A 15,899-nucleotide genomic window follows, 5' to 3' on the forward strand; every position below is an offset into this window, starting at 1 on the left:
CACTGAACATCCTGGACCCAAAGGTCCCGTTCTAGGCTTCGCGGGTGCCTCCCCGTCATCCCACCCTCCTTCCGCCCCAACCCTGGTACAGGTCGTTCCATTCAGTCTCCTCCACTCCAAATCTGTGGCCAGAATCCCTCACGTCCTTCCTGGTGCAGCCTCTGGCAACATTTTCCCCAATTCCTATGGTCTTTTCTCTCAGGAGTCAGTAGGATTGGGAGGAGTATATTTGCTGGCAAAACGGGGAAAGGAGAAGTATGGAGACCGGAGAAAGACCAATTTGGCTCACACAAAAAGGGCGATATTAAGGAGGCCAGATTTCTCTCCAGGCCAGATCTCGGCCTCCACCCCTTTCCCCCAGTCTCTTCAGTTATTTCCTCTACTTTATTCATTTAGTTCTGTCCACCTATCCCAGGCAGTAGGGTCCCTTTCTCCATTTTAGGGTGTCTACCGTTCCATCTGTCTTAAACCCAACCTCTCCCCCCATCCAGGGTTCCATTTCAGTGGAGTCATCTCTTTGTCTCTGCTCTGAACCCTGAGACATGCGCCTTTGCCTTGGCCCCGCTTGTCTGTAGGACTGTCTTCACTCCCTGCCTCCAAGGAACCCGGGAGTTCCACCAGCCCAGCCTCACCCTATTTCCCCGTGTCTCCGCCCCCTGCCCCGCCCCCGGGCCGGCTCTCGGAGAAGCGGGGGGAGCTGCGGTGGCCGCCTCGGCCTCCCACAGTCGCTGCTGCCGCTACTGCGCTTAGTCCAGTCGCCAGGCCCAGTGCTCTGACTTTGCCAGACCAAGGCGCTCTGCGGGGACATCTCACTCTTTTTGGGGAGTCCGGGACGCCTAGCCCGGCGTGGGGGGAAGCTCTGTTTGCTGGGGAGGGAGGAGCCTGGAACCGGAGCCAGCGCCACCCGTCGCCGGATCAACAAGACAGGACAGGTTAAGGGGCGTCGGGGAAAGGGGGGGGTACTATAGGTAGTCCTGGGGAGGATGAGAAAGCCCTGACGCAGAACGCTCTGATGTGCTCTGAGTTGTAGGGGGCCTGTTCACATTTGGATAGCGTGGGTGCACTCCTCTTCAGGGGGCTTGTTGGATTGGAGGGCGTGGGATCTAAACAGCACCAGCTGTCCCCAGGAAATTAAGGGGCAGCCAGAAAACAAAAACAAAAACAAAAAAACCCCGGATGCTCCTTATTTCGAGGTGACAGAGGGCCCTCTGGAAAACCACCTGGTGTACCCGCTAAGAAGGGTGGATTTGGAGGTGACTTCAAAAGGAGTGGAGGGTAACAAGGTGAAGAAAGGGAATCAGCAGCTGGAACTCTGTGCTAGTAGGAATGGGGGTGACTTGGTGAAAAAAAGTATTATCCAGAAACTGAGTGGGAACCCCTTCTCACTGAATGGGGACAGCCTAGATATTCTGATATAGTTTTTGGGTATTTCAGTGAAAAAAAGTGGGGATCTTCTTTACTTGGAGGGTGGCAAAGACATCAAGGTTGGGTTCCTCCCTCACATTGTCAGTGCCCCAGTTGGGGTGGGGTGAGCTAAGATCCTCAAAGCTAAAGACCCACACCTTTTAGATTACAAGAGTGGATTTGGCTAGCAGTACAGAGGACCCAAAATAGGGTGGAAAGGTGCCTGGGAGTATTGGAATCACATCTTGGAAATTTTGAGGGTCTTGGCTTTGGGATAGGGGAAGTGGGGACAGGGATACTGGAGAGCAAAGGAGGGGGCAGTTTTCAGTAGGGGATAAAAGTCGAGGGTAGGGTTAATTGAGAGGTACATAGGCTGCTGGATCTGGTGAAGCTATCACGTGGGGGGCCCAAGGGTGGGAGCTGGCAGCTGGGGGTGGGGGGGCCCTGAGGTTTATCCTCAGGTCCTGTGGGTGGGGCGCTGAGTAGGGAGAGAGCACCAAGAGCATGCCGTGGTGAGCGGGCTTCTCTGGGGGAGCCCAGCGCGGTTCGAGAGCCTGCCGGTTTGGGGTTGTCTCCTACCGGGGGCGCCATGGCGGCGCTGGCCAGTAGCCTGATCCGGCAGAAGCGGGAGGTCCGCGAGCCTGGGGGCAGCCGGCCTGTGTCGGCGCAACGGCGCGTGTGTCCCCGCGGCACCAAGTCTCTTTGCCAGAAGCAGCTCCTCATCCTGCTGTCCAAGGTGCGACTATGCGGGGGGCGGCCCGCGCGGCCGAACCGCGGCCCGGGTGAGTGCCTGGGGCGGGGTCCCTGGGACTGGGCGGTCTGCCTGGGAGGTTAAGGTGAGGGGCTCTGAAGAATGGGGCCCAACTGACGGGGGTTCCAAGAAAAGTGAAAAGGGGTGGGCCAGGACAACAAAATCTCTACCAGTCTGTGCCTCAGTTTCCCCTTTCTTTTGCCCGTAACCCGAAGTCTCCTTGCTTTCGAGGGCAAGGGGAAGGCTTGAGGGGATAAGTCTGGTGCCCCAAACCTCGCAGTTCCTGCTCACAGCACCCTAGGATCCCCACCCCCACTATCCTTAGCCTACGTGCGGGCTCTCGCGATTCTTTCCATCCCAAGCCCAGAGGCCTGGGGGTTCCGGACGCCTGGGTCACCCCGAGGGTTTCTGCGGCTCCGGCAGCCCCGCCCCTGCCCTGGTTCTCCTGCTCCTCCATGCCTTGGCTCGGTTCCTCCTGGCCGAGCTTGCTTGGCTCGGCACCAATCTCCCCAGCTCTCCCCGGGGTGTCCTTGCAGCTACCTCGCCAGCCCAGCCCCTCTTGTGCGCCCTCCTCCCGTATCCTGCGCTTCAAGAGGGGAACTGGGCGCGCGCGCGCGCGCACACACACACACACACACACACACACACACACACACACCCCTATTACCCACCACATGACTCCAAATTGGGTCCCACGAGCTCAGGGTACCCTCTGCGGCAAGGAACTCAGACACAGTACAAGGCTGGTGGGAGACCCACACCGATACTGGGGGGTTCGTACCACCTACAAGGGGGTACAAGAAAGTCGTCCAAGAGCTAGAGACAGAAAGACAGTTGTGAGGATTAGCGTGTAGTCCTTGTCCAGGTATGAAAAGCAGGGAGTCCCTCTGGTCCCACTCTCGCCAGCTCCCAGCTCCCCCAGGGTGTAGCCCCTTCGCGCCCTCCTCCACCACCACCCCCACCGCCGCCGGCCGGCCACCGTGGTATGGTCCGCAGCCCACCCTTTGAGTGGGACCGGGCCCCACGTGACTCAGCCTGCCTCGCCATCTCCCCCGCCCCTCCCCCCATTTCCTTGGTTTGGTACCGAAGGTCCCCCACTCCAGGCAGGTTACCTGACTGAAGCGGAGAGGCTGAGCCTCATGGAGGGCTGGGCCCCCGAGTCAGCAGACTGACAGACAGACAGACAGACAGACAGATGGGTCAGTGTCAGACAGGCCAGCGCTGGACCAAAGCGAAGCCCGGGCCAAGAGAGCGGCAGCCGCAGCAGCAGGTGCTGAGTCAGCATCAGGCCCAGTCCCATCCCCGCTCCTGAGCCGGCCCCCTACCCGTGGTCATCTCACTGCCTTCCACATTTGCAAACACACTGCCCCTTCAGCAGCCCTGTCTGTCTCTCTCTGTCCTCTGTCTTTTGATGTATCTCTCCCTTTCCTCTTCCCTTCCTCTCCCCTCCCCCCTTCTAGTTGCTCTGTAGAGTAGGAATTAAGCCATTTAAATAAATTTCAATAAATTAAACTGAAAGCTGATGGTTAGAGGAAACAGAAGGGACGCACACCCCAGTTTTCTAGGGAGTCTGAAAGAGGTGAGAGAGAGCCTTCTTGGAGGGTCAGAGAGCTGGGGCCCAGGGACCCTATTTCTTCCTTTCACTCTCCCTTCTTTCTTCTGATCCCAAGTATAGGAATGTTTCTGGGAACAGAGATGTCATTTTCAAAGATTAATGTCTCTCTCTCCAGAGCCTCAGCTCAAAGGCATCGTCACCAAACTGTTCTGCCGCCAGGGTTTCTACCTCCAGGCAAATCCTGATGGCAGTATCCAGGGCACCCCAGAGGACACCAGCTCTTTCAGTAAGAGGGGAAGCCAGCCACTGGGTGGGAAGGGAGAGAGTGGGGCTAAGAGATGACAATCCTATTCCTTCAGGTTGTTGTTTTCAGTCTGACTCTGACTCCCAAGGGAGGAAAGGGAGCTAGGATGGGGAGAGCTCAGATGGGGGTTCAAGGTCTGGGGTACTGATGCCCCCTCTCTCCATCCCAGCCCACTTCAATCTGATCCCTGTGGGGCTCCGTGTGGTCACCATCCAGAGTGCCAAGCTGGGTCACTATATGGCCATGAATGCTGACGGGTTGCTCTACAGCTCGGTGAGACAAAGAGGCTGAGTGACCTGGGGTTTGGGGACTTCCCCAGCTATAACTTTCTCAACTGCAGAGATTTTACAGCTCAGGATTCCCTTAACTCCAGTTCTTGCTGATGTCCTGTCATCACTGTCCACTCTAGAGCACCTCCTGAACGGTCGCTCTAATCTTTACTCTTTGCACAGCTCTCCAGATGCCCCAGGTTCTTTAGGGCAGGGGTCCCCAACCTTTTTTGCACCAGAGACGGGTGCTCCTATGAGAATCTAATGCCTGATGATCTGAGGTAGAGCTGAGATGGTGATGCTAGTGCTAGAGAGCAGCTGCAAATAAAGATGAAGCTTTGCTTGCTTGCCCTCTGCTCACCTCCGGCTGTGTGGCCTGGTTCCTAACAGGCCACAGACTGACCGGTCCGTGGCCTGGGGGTTGAGGTTCCCTGTTTTAGGGTTCCCATTTTTCATCCAACTTTCTCAGAACTTCATTATTACTCACTTCCTCAGAGTCATTCAGGCTAGGGGATGGTGAAATATTGGGAATAGAGTGAAGAGAAAGTATCTTCTTATTCCAGGGCTCCCAAAATTCTAGTTCCTAACCCTCAGGGGCCTACCAGACTCTTCCTTGTCCTCCCTTTCTCCCAGTTCCCACATGGACTCAGAAGTTGGCCCTCCCAGCCTGAAATGTATGGATTATATCATGGCTTGTTCTTCCCAGGGCTCCCTTCTGTCTGATGATGTGTCTTTGTCTCTCTGTCTGTGTGTGCCTTACTGGGTCTTTGTCTCCTCAGCCACATTTCACAGCTGAGTGTCGCTTTAAGGAATGCGTCTTTGAGAATTACTATGTCCTGTATGCCTCTGCACTCTACCGTCAATGCCGTTCTGGCCGGGCCTGGTACCTAGGATTGGACAAGGAGGGCCGCGTCATGAAGGGAAATCGAGTCAAGAAGACCAAGGCAGCTGCCCATTTTGTGCCCAAGCTCCTGGAGGGTGAGTATGGACTGAAGAAAATGGGGGCCACATGGGAGGATATTGACTTTGACATGGACATTTAGTGATACATAGCTCAGGGGCTACAAGAGGACACCTGTTATGACAGGTCAAGCCAGGAAGGCTTTGGTCTTTGGGGGTTTGGAGAGCTTTCTTCCTTTGGGTTGGGGTTCTCAGAGGATGGGTGTAGGGGAAGAGAGCATTTTCAGTGCTCTAATTCTCCCTAGGTCTCTCTGTGCCTAACACTCCTTCCTGCTCCTCTCTCTCCCCTTTACAGTGGCCATGTACCGGGAGCCTTCTCTCCACAGTGTCCCTGAGACTTCCCCTTCCAGTCACCCTGCCCCCTGAAACGAAAACCTTGGACTGGAGGCTTTTGCATTTGCACTGAGCCAGCCACCACCACAGTCTGTCTTCCAGCCCTGCTCCTGGCCCTGCTCTCACCCTAGCTGCCATACTCATGCCCTGAGCAGCCAGGTTCCACCAGGTGCTCTAACATGAGGGAGCCTAGGAACTGCTGAGACCCTTAGATCCTTGGATCCAGGAGGAAGCCAGAGAAGGAGATGTCTGAAAATGGGCCTGGTGGATCACTTCTTTCCTTCCATACTCACACACCCCAAAGTCTTTTCCAGAGATGGAGCTGGGGGTTCCCAAACTGACAGAACCGGGACACAAATACTCTGCACCCCAGGCTCAGCCGGTTTCTGGAGCCCTTTGCCCTTTTCGTTGCCACTGAGCCATAGATTTATAGGTCTACTGGAGCTCAGGATTAGTTTCCTTCTTTCTCTACTCTACCTTCTGCCTTGTTCCGGAGGTTCTGGAACACCAGGCACCCTAGCCAGGGCCATTTCTGTACAAAGACTAGAATGCAGGCGTGCTGCCAGGCTCTGTTCTGGATCCATCAGGCTTCCTTAACTTAGATGGACCCCTGGATTCCAAGTAGAGAGAGGCTGAATTTGAGCCCTGTCCAACTCTTGGCCTTGGCCTGAACTGGGACCAGTCTCAGATTACCACAGGTTTAACTTATTTTTATCCCAGAGACACCCAGTTCTAGAGCATGATGTTCTAGACACATATGGAGCCATACTCCCTTCTGAATCTCAACTCTGGGACATAGACCACAACTCTCAGCCCCTCTCTCCAGGATGGAACTGGAGCTTATATAGCCATATTATTGCTCTAGAGTAAGTTCTAGACCCACCCTCCCACCTTCTCTAGTGATATCTATTAAGGATGAGCTCTGGAAAGGACCTAGCTATGATTCATAAAGAACTAAGTTCTGGATGAATCAAAAACTACTTGTTTTTCCTAGATAATTTTCTAAAGATCTTATTCTTCCTATAGAATGCTTATTTTTACATGCAGTTTCTAGCTCCTGCAATTCAGCTGGGGTCCTGCCAGGGAAACAAAGTCTGAAAAGGGACAGAGGAGTTTTAGAAGGAATCCTTAGCTCATGGTGGGGAAGCTGAAATAAAGAAAGGGCCAAAACAATGGCATGATTGGACCTGTGCTTGATTTCGGGGGACGTGAACACTTAGCTACCTCAGCAGGAATTCCTTTCAGATCCCCTTTAGAGCTGAGGTCTTTAGGGTAATGAGTCTAGAATAAAAAAGACAAATGAGCCTTGACTCCACCCCTACCCCGTGAGGAGACCCCAGTTCGGCAATAAGTCCCACCACTCTCCCCTACATCAGGCCAAGGGGGGTGAGGACCTCTTGAGCTTCAGACCTCATATACTCCCCAGAGCTTCTAACTGAATAGAATTTGTTTTACCTTACAGCTTATAATCTCAGCTGGGTTTTAGGTACTCAAAATGGGCCTGACTAGATTCTTCTGAGAAATGCAGAGAGCTAGGGGCAGGCCTGGAAAAGATCAGGGACCCACTAGTGAACTAGGTGGGAGATTTTGAGCAGCCTCAGACCTGGGCAGGGTAGACTGAGGGGGCGGTAAAGGGAAGGGCTAGGGCTCAGAGGCAGGTCACTTTTCCTCAGGCTCTTTCTACTTCTGGCTTGTTGCAAGTGGGGTTGATGCTCCCCTCACCCACACAGACCTTGCTCAGTCTCCACCCTGGCTCTTCTCCCATGGGACCCAGTTTCCATTCCATGCATTCTCAATTAAAGAAGATTTATACAACTGATGTGTCGCCTGTCATCTGTGGGTGGCAGGCATTGGCAGTTGCTCTGGGCCAGACCATGTCCCAGGGGCGGGGCGGGTGGGCTGGTGGCTGCCCCCCAACAACAGGTGCACATTCTTGGGTGCCTCGTCACTTCCCCTGCACTGGCTTTCCTGGTAGCTCACTGACTGAACTCACTGAGCTACGCGGCTGAGCAATGACCCCAGGGCCGCTGCTGTCGCTGCTGCCACTGCTGCTGGGGGCGCTGGGGGTGTCGCTCCTCCCAGGTAAGTCTGGGCCTCAAAGGGTCAGTGACAGGGCCAGAGGTCATGGTCAGGCACAATGGCTTCCCTTAGTGCTCTCTTCCTCCAGGCGCCCGCGGCTCGGAGGCGGAGGGCCGGCTCCGCGAGAAACTTTTCTCGGGCTATGATAGCTCAGTGCGGCCTGCGCGGGAAGTGGGAGACCGCGTCGGCGTCAACATTGGTCTTAGCCTGGCGCAACTTATCAGCCTGGTGAGGGCGCACGCCGGGGTTGAGGTCAAGCTCACCCACGGGCTTGAGGGCGTGGCTTTAGATAGGGCAGGGCAGAGGGACGCCTGGGGCGGGACCAGGCTGAGAGATGGACGGCCGTTAGCCCAGATTGGGTCGAAATCGGACCAATGGATAAACTGTGGGCATGGCTGCTGGACAGGCCAGGAATAGAGCTGGTTAGGATGATGAACGGGCGGGTGGACCGATCTTGAAGTAGTGCTGGGGTTGATGGACTGACTGGAGGGCGGGCCTTGAGGGTCACATGCTGGGGCGGAGCTTGGTGTCGGAGAACGTCAATCAACAAGAGTGGATGGAGATTAATGGTTGGGTGAATTACCAGCCGTGGGTTGGGACCCCGGAAAGAGCCAGGCAGAGGGCTGGCATAGAGTGGGACTGTTAGAGGAATTGGTTGGCACTGTAGACCTTAGGAAGTTTCTGAGATAAAGGCGGGGCTTGGAACCTACAGGGTGGGACTCAGAAGAAGGGGGGAATATCTAGGGAGAGTTTTACCCACCAAACTCCCTCATTTCTCTCCATTTACATCACCTCTACCTTTTAAACTTTCCCCTTCTAGAACGAGAAGGATGAGGAGATGAGCACAAAGGTGTATTTAGACCTGGTACGGAGACCGCATGGGGTGGGAAAGGGCGTCCTACTGCCTTTACAATTTCCTGGAATGTCTCGGCCCAGTAAAGAATACATATATATTTTTTTTTGCATCACGACCTCAGAAAATATTTATAACTGAAACAGAAGCTTCAGAAAACAATACCTATCTTTCCTATGGGAGTTGCACTTAAAGCGTTTTTCTTTTGTTTATTTTCTTAAAATTTTTTTCAATAACAGTTGACATTCAATATTATTTTATATTAGTTTCAGGCATACAGCATAGTGGTTAGACATTTCTATAATTTACAAAGTGACCCCTCCCCATGAGTCTTGTACCCATCTGGCACCATACATAGTTATTACAATATTATTGACTGTATTCCCTATGCTGTAATTTACATCCCCACGACTATTTTACAATTACCAATTTGTACTTCTTATTCCCTTCGTCTTTTTCACCCAGGCCCCCATACCTCCTCTCATCTGGCAACCACCAGTTTGTTCTCTGTATCTATGAGTCTGCTTCTGTTTTGTTCATTCATTTATATTGTTCTTTAGATTCCACATATAAGTGGAATATTTCACTTAGCATAATACCCTCTAGGTCCATTCATGTTGTTGCAGTACCTCACACATTTTTCATTCTAATTTTTTAACACTCGTTTGGGGCCACTAATTTGATACCTGACCCACTAAAGGGTCGCAAACTGCAGTTTGAAAAACACTGTTTTAGAAGATAGCTAGTGCAACGTCCCTTATTACAGACCACGAAATTGGGGCCCGTTGTGAGGAAAGGGTAAATTAGCTGATGGGGTCTGAGTGAGTGCAAGTGGAAAACCCAGCCTCCAAAACCACAGCCCATGCGGCACCGTTCCCTTCCCTTGCACTGGATGCTCGCTTCCTTCGGACATTCCAAGTCTCCTCCCAGCCTCCAGCCCCAGACAGCCCCTCAGCCTCTGCTTCCCTAGGAGTGGACTGACTACAGGCTGAAGTGGGACCCCGCGGAGCACGAGGGCATCGATTCACTCCGCATTACGGCTGAATCTGTGTGGCTACCAGACGTGGTGCTCCTAAACAAGTAAAATGTTCCCAAAACTGGGAGGTGGGCGGGGCCTCCGGGAGGGCAGGGCCTGATCCCAAGTGATAAGATTCGTTCCCCGCAGCAATGATGGAAATTTTGACGTCGCTCTGGACATTAATGTTGTGGTATCCCCCGATGGCTCCGTGCGCTGGCAGCCCCCGGGCATCTATCGCAGCAGCTGCAGCATTCAGGTCTCCGGTTTCTGCCTGGGAAGCTGGAGGCGCTCTTAGAAACCCTCCTTGTTCTCAGACATTCTAACTCCCACCCCTCCTCCATTATCTTCTATGACTCTCACATCTCTCTTGCCCTCTTGATTTTCCCTTGAGTTTTATCTCCTATGTTCACTTTCACTGACGGTCTTCTTCAGTGACCTCCCTCCATTGCCCATGGCCTCCCCAAATAACCTTCAATTCCTCTGTGACCCCCACTTCCCTGTGACCTTTCCTGGTGGTCCCCATCTCCTTGGAACTCCATATCCTCTGACCCCTATCTGCCCTGTGACTTCCCCAATGACCTCCCCAACTCCTCCAGCCCTTATCAGTTCTCTAGCAGCTCTAGTGACTCCTCCTTCCATCCAGGTCACCTACTTCCCCTTTGACTGGCAGAACTGCACCATGGTGTTCAGTTCTTATAGCTATGACAGTTCAGAGATCAGCCTGAAGACTGGCTTGGGTCCCAATGGGCAGGAGCGGCAGGAAGTACACATTCATGAAGGGACCTTCATTGGTGAGTGGGCATGGCTTCCACATCCATGGGCTTTTTGATTTCTAGTTTCTAACAGGCTGATAAATATACTCCAACAGTGATGCTCGACACAACCCTGTGGTGTCAGCAAGATAGATATGACTACATTTTTCAGATATGGAAATCGAGATGTACTCAAGTTTAAGATGGGCTATTCAGCTCAGTGTCCACAACTAGTCCCTTATCACATCAGCCTCCTCTGCACTAAAATGTGGCAGAGCAAGCCACGTCCAGCACCAACAAGAACAGGTCCACATCTGTGTCCCCTTTTTCTGCTCTTCCCCCCATCCCACAAGAGAATGGCCAATGGGAGATTATCCACAAGCCTTCTCGGCTAATCCAGCTTCCAGTGGATCCTAAGGGAGATGGGGAAGGACAGCGTGAAGAAGTCACCTTCTACCTCATCATTCGCCGAAAGCCTCTCTTCTACCTGGTCAACGTCATTGCCCCATGCATCCTCATCACTCTACTGGCCATCTTTGTCTTCTACCTGCCACCAGATGCAGGTAAGCGGGCAAGGGGCCTAGCTCTCCTTCTTACTAATAGCTCAGCTTCTTCCTCTTTACCCTTAATCCAGGTAAGATTTTCCTGCCAAGTCAAGCCTTTATGTTTCAGCAATCTCACCTAGGTTTTCTTTTCAACCAGAGCCTTTCCATCTGGATCCAGATTTTCCCTCCATCCTCAGGCTCTGCCTCTCCTCTGTTGCTCACTTCTTTCCACCCAAGAACTTCTGAACTCTTCTTTTCAGAATCCTAGGATCTCATCATTGGAACCTCTACTCCTCTGACCAACAAACTCCTGGGCTTAGATAACTCACCCTTTTCCCTTTCCCCATTCCTGGCATCCTCCTTCCCCCACTTTTTAGACACCTACTAGTCCCTTAGTCTCCCATTTCCTTTGCAAATAATAGCCAATATTTCTGTAGGAGGCAGCATAATGTAGTAACAGAGTAACCTTGGGCAATCCTTTAATCTCTGTGTCAGTTTCCTAATCTGGAAATGGGGACAATTATTGTTCCTACTGAATAGGATTATTTTGAGGACCAACTGAGTTAATAGAATTATGCCTGGTACCCAGTATATTCTATGTAAGTGTTAGTATTGTCTTTGCTATTTTTGAGCACTAATTATACTACAATGAACATATTACATAGATTAACTCAATTCTAATCTTTACAACAACTCTGTGAGGTAAAACTGATTTGTCTTCCCATTTTACAGAGCAGAATAAAGGAGTTGAGAGAGTGTAAGTCATTTGCCTGATATTACACAGTTAGAGAGAGGCAGTGTTGCTATTCCAACCCTGATTAGTGCCAGTCTGATGCAGAGACCCATATCCTTGACTCTGGTATCCATAACATGCTTTCCTTCTCTCTGAAATCAAGTCCCCTTTCTATCTAGGGAAAGAGAGTGCTGCAGCTTTAGAACATACTTCCAAATGTAACTTTTACTTCCTCCTGGAGCAAGGCAAATCTTGGAACCAAATATTATAGAACTAAAGTAGGGCAGACCTTAAAAGTTATTTATTTCAATACCTTCCATGAAGTTTGCAGTGCCTGTTGTATGCCACAGGAATAATCAGCCACCTGGCATATCCTTATATACTTTGTTTCATTTTTAGATCTTTCGAATTGCTATATACTTCCTGTAAACCCGCTACAAGGGTTGGTCCATTTATTTATGCAACAATATTTGTTGAGTATCTATAATGTGCAAGGCACTGGGAATACATCAGTGAATAAAACACACAAAAATCCCTGCTCTCATGGAGTTTAGATTCTAGTATGGGAGACAGTCAATAAACGTAATAAATAAATTCATTAGATAGTTTATTAGAAGAGGACAAGTCCTAAGGAGGAAAATAAAGTAGGAAAAGGGGTTGGAAAAGATGAGAACGGGTATAGGAAATGCAACTTAAAAATAGGATGATCAGTGCATGCCTTACTAAAGGGGAATTATTTGATCAATATTTGAACAAAGACATGAAGAAGATGAGAGAATGACCCTAGCAGATATCTGGAGGAAGAAATTACCAAGAGGAAAAAGAAAAGAAAGTACCAGGAAGAATTAACAGTGAATACAAAGGCCCTGAGGTGGGAGTGTGCATTGAATATTCAAGAAATAACATGTAACTGAATGAAGTAAGCAAAAGAGAAAACAGTAGAAGATGAAGTCTGAATGCTAAAGGGACGGCTTTATATATTATAATAAGGACTTTGGCTCTTATGCTCAAGGAGATGGGTTTTAAGGTAAATCCGAAGGTTTTAGAAGAGGAGTGACAGGATCTGATTTACATTTTAACAGGATCAATCAGGCCTCTGTTAAGAACAGAGGGGCCCCCGGGCAAAGGATGAAGCAAAGAGGAGGTCTTTATAATAACTCAGATTCGAGGTAATGGTGGTTTGTACAAGGGTGGTAGTGGTAGATGTGATAAGTCATCAATTTCAGGATACATTTTGAAGATAGAGCCAATGAGATTTGCTATGAATTGGATATGGGATGAAAGAAAGAGGAGAGTTGAGAATGACACAAAAGATTTTGATCTGAGCCATAGAAAAAAAATAGATTTGTTATTTATGAAATGAGGAAGACTGTGGGAGGAGATGATGGTGAGGAAATTCGATTTTAGACATGTTAAGTTTGAGATGTCTATTGACATCCAAGTGAAGAGGTTAGGTAGGCAGGTGGATATGTCTGGAGTTTAGAGGAATAAGTCCAGGCTGGAGGTATAAATGTAGGAGTCATTTGCATGTAGCTGGCCCTTCCTAAAGCCTGTCTTTGAGTGGGTTGGAACCATGGCAACCAATTATGGCTGTGGAGATTGCCTTCTGGCAAAGCCTAATCCTTCTGTCTTTTCCTCTGTCCCTCCAAGGAGAGAAGATGGGGCTCTCTATCTTTGCCCTGCTGACCCTTACTGTGTTCCTGTTGCTGCTGGCAGACAAAGTGCCTGAGACCTCTCTGTCTGTCCCCATCATTATCAAGTACCTCATGTTTACCATGGTCCTCGTTACCTTCTCAGTCATCCTTAGTGTCGTAGTCCTCAACCTGCACCATCGCTCACCCCACACCCACCAAATGCCCTTTTGGGTCCGACAGGTAAGAAAATCTTCAGCCTGTGTTAACTCTTAATTTTAGTATTTGGATTTTTGTCGAGGTATTACTCTTCCCTCCCACCACTTCAAACTTCCTTTTCGCAGACCTGAGGGAGAACTACAACTTCTCATAGAGTATTGAAGTACCAAGGCCTGTTGGGTGTTGAAACGTTGCACAATTAATTTTACCCTTCCATCATAACCATTTCATAGATCCCACACTCTCTTTATCAATACTGTTTATCCTGGGTCTCAGGATAACATTCTCAGGATTAGGTGTTATCAGGATGGAAGCCTTTAGAATTTTCCTTTCCAGTCAGGATGCCTCCCAACCCACTTAAGAGCTCTAAAGGCTGTGTGATTCCATTTCTTTGTCAATGTAGCTCTGTGGGACATATGAGCACATGCTCAGTAATGGGCATGCGGCATGGGGATGGTTGGCTGCTTCCCTTCTGGTCTGAAAGCATGAGAGCCCCCTCCAACACGCCTCTTCTACTCTACAGATCTTCATCTACAAACTTCCTCTCTACCTGGGTCTGAAGAGGCCCAAACCTGAGAGAGATCAGATGCCGGAGCCACCTCCTATAGCTCTCAAGGATTCTCCTGGAAGTGGCTGGGGTTGGGGAACAGATGAATATTTCATCCGGAAGCCACCGACTGATTTTCTCTTCCCGAAACCAAACAGGTAGTAGTACTTACTTCCCATTGCCCACATATAAGAAGAGGGGGAACTACTGTTCCCAGAAGACTGTGCCGAGGAAGGCAGCCTAAACTCCCAAAAAATGCTGTGGTTGAGCATCATGGGAGTTATAGTATCCCTTCCGCTGCCTACTTGGCGCAAAGGTGAGAACTAAGACAGAGGGGGATGGGAGGAATTGCAGAAGGCTGGAGAGGTCACCGCTGGCGGGGAGAGCATGAAGGGCCCTTTTAAGTTTTGAAAAATACAGGGTGTTGGGGCGGGGCCTAGAGCCCTGGCACTGGCTGTATTTTTGCGCTCGGGGCGTGACCAAATGGTCCCGCCTCTTCCAGGTTCCAGCTTGAACCATCAGCCCCGGATCTGCGGCGATCTATCGATGGCCCAAACCGGGCTGTGGGCCTGCCCCCTGAGCTACGGGAGGTCGTTTCCTCCATCAATTACATCGCTCAACAGCTGCAGGAACAGGAAGACCAGGATGCGGTAAGTCTGGTGAGGATGGATGAAGCATGGTAGTGCCTTGGTGGCCTGGGCTCCACCCGCAAACTTGGGCTCCGCCCCTAGCCCTTGGTTTTATTTTTGATTGGAAGTTTGCCTCATTTGGTCCCGCCCCTGCTATCCGACTGGTTCTTTACTCTCACCCACCTCCTGCAGTGTGGCTCTCATCTCTTTTGCAGCCCGCCGGGTCTCAGAGCTGTGATAGGAGGACTAGGGCGGGTTACAGGGCCTTGGGGTTGGCCTTCCCGGGGGTCTGGAGCTCAGGAATATTTTTGTCTGCCTACTCCCAGTTGAAGGAAGACTGGCAATTTGTGGCCATGGTAGTGGACCGCCTCTTCCTGTGGACCTTCATCATCTTCACGAGCGTCGGGACCCTAGTCATCTTCCTGGACGCCTCTTACCACTTGCCCCCTCCCGAACCGTTTCCTTGAGGACGTAGGGTCCTCGGCCAGCTGAATTGAGAGTTCGGCTGTACTCTCGAGCCCTATCCCTTTCTGCCCCTTGACTCTTTCATTAGGAATCCAGTCTACTCATCATTTTGATTCTGGGGAGAGAGCCAAAGCAGGACTGGGTAGATGGAGGCCTTGGGCCCACCAGAAATGCGCTATCAGTGTTATTTACTCTTTGGCTTCTTAAAGAAGCTCCTTTGGATACCAACACGTAGGTTCCAGGAAAATGGAGCAAAGAACAAGAACTAGACTGTAAACCTTAATGTGGGCAGGAACTCTGGTTCACTGTAATATCCCTAGCACCTAGTCCTAACCTACAGTAGGTGCTTAACATTTGTTAAATAAATAGGGAAATTTTTTTTCTGGAAGGAAATACACCAATTAATAGTACTTATATTTGCATGTTGAGACTAGTGGTCATTTTTTGTTTGTTTTTACCTTTTCGTAATTTATTATGTTTTGAAAAAAGTATTATCTATAGGATAAAAAAGGTTATTTCTAAAAGGATGCACTTGTAATGAAGGGGGGAAAGCATAGTTTAAAAATTTCCATTAAAGTTCTAGCTTTCGTGCCTAAACTTAGAACAAGCTACTAAATTGCTCTGTGTCTAAGTTTCCACTTATGTGCGATGGTACTAATAATGGTATCTGCCCCCTAGTCTGAGGACCATATGAGATGAGAACAAGCACTATACAGTATATATCAGAGGTTGCAAACTGGTGTTTTGTTTGGCCCATGATGTTGGCCTGCATAACTTTAAATTTGAATTAGTTCACTACTTTCAAAATTTGGATGTTTCGGAGAAATTTTGATTTCTGGCTTCTCTTGAAAA

At 50.3% G+C, this 15,899-nt stretch overlaps 2 protein-coding genes across 3 annotated transcripts; both read left to right on the forward strand.

The window, feature by feature from the left end:
* The first annotated feature begins 742 nt into the window (after window positions 1-742).
* On the forward strand, window positions 743-7,391 carry FGF11 (fibroblast growth factor 11). The gene is made up of 5 exons (XM_011358840.2): window positions 743-2,186; window positions 3,886-3,996; window positions 4,184-4,287; window positions 5,063-5,261; window positions 5,539-7,391. The coding sequence occupies exons 1-5, from the start codon at window positions 1,994-1,996 to the stop codon at window positions 5,607-5,609; spliced, it is 678 nt and encodes a 225-aa protein (XP_011357142.1). The 5' UTR covers window positions 743-1,993; the 3' UTR covers window positions 5,610-7,391.
* A 145-nt stretch (window positions 7,392-7,536) lies between these two features.
* Window positions 7,537-15,644, forward strand: CHRNB1 (cholinergic receptor nicotinic beta 1 subunit). 2 transcript variants are annotated; one of them, XM_023529884.1, is made up of 11 exons: window positions 7,537-7,658; window positions 7,744-7,883; window positions 8,476-8,520; window positions 9,479-9,588; window positions 9,659-9,782; window positions 10,170-10,317; window positions 10,632-10,841; window positions 13,207-13,430; window positions 13,930-14,111; window positions 14,456-14,603; window positions 14,909-15,644. In XM_023529884.1, exons 1-11 carry the CDS (start codon window positions 7,589-7,591, stop codon window positions 15,047-15,049), a joined length of 1,542 nt encoding a protein of 513 aa, XP_023385652.1. In that variant the 5' UTR covers window positions 7,537-7,588; the 3' UTR covers window positions 15,050-15,644. The 2 variants fall into 2 exon arrangements, with proteins under 2 accessions (XP_023385652.1, XP_011357144.1); XM_011358842.2 differs by having other exon boundaries at window positions 9,674-9,782.
* Window positions 15,645-15,899: the final 255 nt, after the last annotated feature.

The sequence above is a fragment of the Pteropus vampyrus genome, unplaced genomic scaffold (assembly GCF_000151845.1).
Source record: "Pteropus vampyrus isolate Shadow unplaced genomic scaffold, Pvam_2.0 Scaffold44, whole genome shotgun sequence".
Taxonomy (NCBI): domain Eukaryota; kingdom Metazoa; phylum Chordata; class Mammalia; order Chiroptera; family Pteropodidae; genus Pteropus; species Pteropus vampyrus.